Source organism: Nothoprocta perdicaria, unplaced genomic scaffold, assembly GCF_003342845.1.
Source record: "Nothoprocta perdicaria isolate Ctin4 unplaced genomic scaffold, notPer1 scaffold_124, whole genome shotgun sequence".
Lineage (NCBI taxonomy): Eukaryota > Metazoa > Chordata > Aves > Tinamiformes > Tinamidae > Nothoprocta > Nothoprocta perdicaria.
In genome coordinates this window covers 854,822-856,412 of record NW_020454361.1, presented here as the reverse complement: position 1 = coordinate 856,412, position 1,591 = coordinate 854,822, and the positions used below count along the sequence as shown (strand labels likewise).

General features: G+C 51.3%; 1 protein-coding gene across 1 annotated transcript in view; it reads right to left on the bottom strand.

Annotated features, from left to right (window-relative positions):
• Positions 1 to 170, bottom strand: part of ITM2A (integral membrane protein 2A) — a 9,776-nt gene extending 9,606 nt beyond the window's left edge. The window contains exon 1 of the mRNA XM_026033186.1: positions 47 to 170. Coding sequence (XP_025888971.1) covers positions 47 to 130 — 84 coding nt within the window. The 5' untranslated portion in view covers positions 131 to 170. The remainder of the gene's footprint in view (positions 1 to 46) is intronic.
• Positions 171 to 1,591: the final 1,421 nt, after the last annotated feature.

The window sequence follows — 1,591 nt, the reverse complement described above, 5'->3', positions numbered from 1 at the left end:
GCCGCCGCCTCAGCCGCCCCGCGCCCCCGCGGCGCTGCCCTTGCACCTTGTCAGCCACGAGCGCCTCGGCCGCCTCCTTCTTGGGCTCGTCCTTGTGGGCGAAGGGGGAGTTGAAGGCGATTTTCACCATGGCGCCGGTGCTGCGCAGCGCCCGCTCGACCGGCCGGGCGCCTCGAGGGGGAGCGGGAGCGACGGAGGCGGGTGGGGGGAGAGACGGCCACGCCCCCGCCCGCGGCCACGCCCCCAAGTGGGCGGGGCCTGCCGCCGAGCACCGCCCGCGGGCGGGGCGCGTCACAGAGCGTTGTGGGAGGAGGGAGGTGACGCGGGCGCCATGGCGGCCTGGCGGGGGAGGGGAGGGAATGAGGAGGCCCGGGCGGCCCCTCGCAGCGCTTGGAATAATAAAAGAGTCCAAATAACCCGCCGGAGTGAGTGGGATGAGGAGAGAAAGGGTGTGTGACGGAAAGAGAGTGCCGCTTGTTGCAGCTTTTTTGTTTTTCCCCACAGTCATTATAATGCATTTAATATTATGTATTATTCACACATAAATCACACAGGGATCACAGCACCCATTAGTGAAAAGGAGAAATGTCTGGGGCGCGTTGAGTGGGTTGCACAGAGTTCTTTCTTGSCCAGGCTTTGATGATACGCTTGCCCTCAAAACAGGCCCTCAGGAATCACTGAAACCCACARAAACAGGCAAAACTTCATTTTTTAATAGCTCCAAGGGAAAGGGATGAAAGCGCCAAATATTAGACTGTCTGGAACTTTCATASTGAGGAAAGTTGCTGTCAGTCTCACTGCAGCTGCACTTGACAGCCCTAGAAAGGAAAGTGGTTTTAAGTCTGGTGCTTCCACCATGGAGCTGTTACGTTGAACATTATTATGGTCAGCTGTAATTAAACCAAGCTAAACACTATGCAAAAACCACAAGAAGAAATTTTTCTAAGTGTGAACAAAACGCAGGGCGTGCTGCAACACTCCAAGTACGTCCCCRTTTCCCTGCGGATGCAATATCCCTGTTTCCTTGCGCGAGCACAGGTCTGGCGTGGCTGCCTGTCAGGTTAATAAGAGCTTTGGCCTCGGTCTGTTCACATTGACTTTGTTCAGTGACAGAAAACATTTTCCATTCATTTCACCCCAAAAAAAAGTGTCCAGGAGAAGGCTGTTCTGATGCCACCAAACATATTTTCTGTCATTACATATCCGTTCATAAYACCAGCTCGGCCTGTAACTTTTCCCCCCATGTAAAGCTGCTTCTATGCTGATTGTATTTTGTAGAACAGCTGCAATCTGAAGAAATAGGTCTGGGAAGATGTATGGACATAAATTCAGGCTTTTGTAAATTTATTTTTTTAATTTTCACCCTGAAATCAGCAACCTGTTCTACCAAATAACTATTAGAAATGCAGCTTCCATGCAGAGTCTTGGTGGGTGATCTCGCCACTTTGCCTGTAAAACCCTTTTGACTCAGCCTCATAATTCTGATTCAGGTTTCTTTCCAACTTTCCCCATGTTGTGGCTCCAGTTCAGTTCAAAATATATGAAACCCCAATGCCTGCAAACAAGTGATACCACTTACTCTTTCAAATTC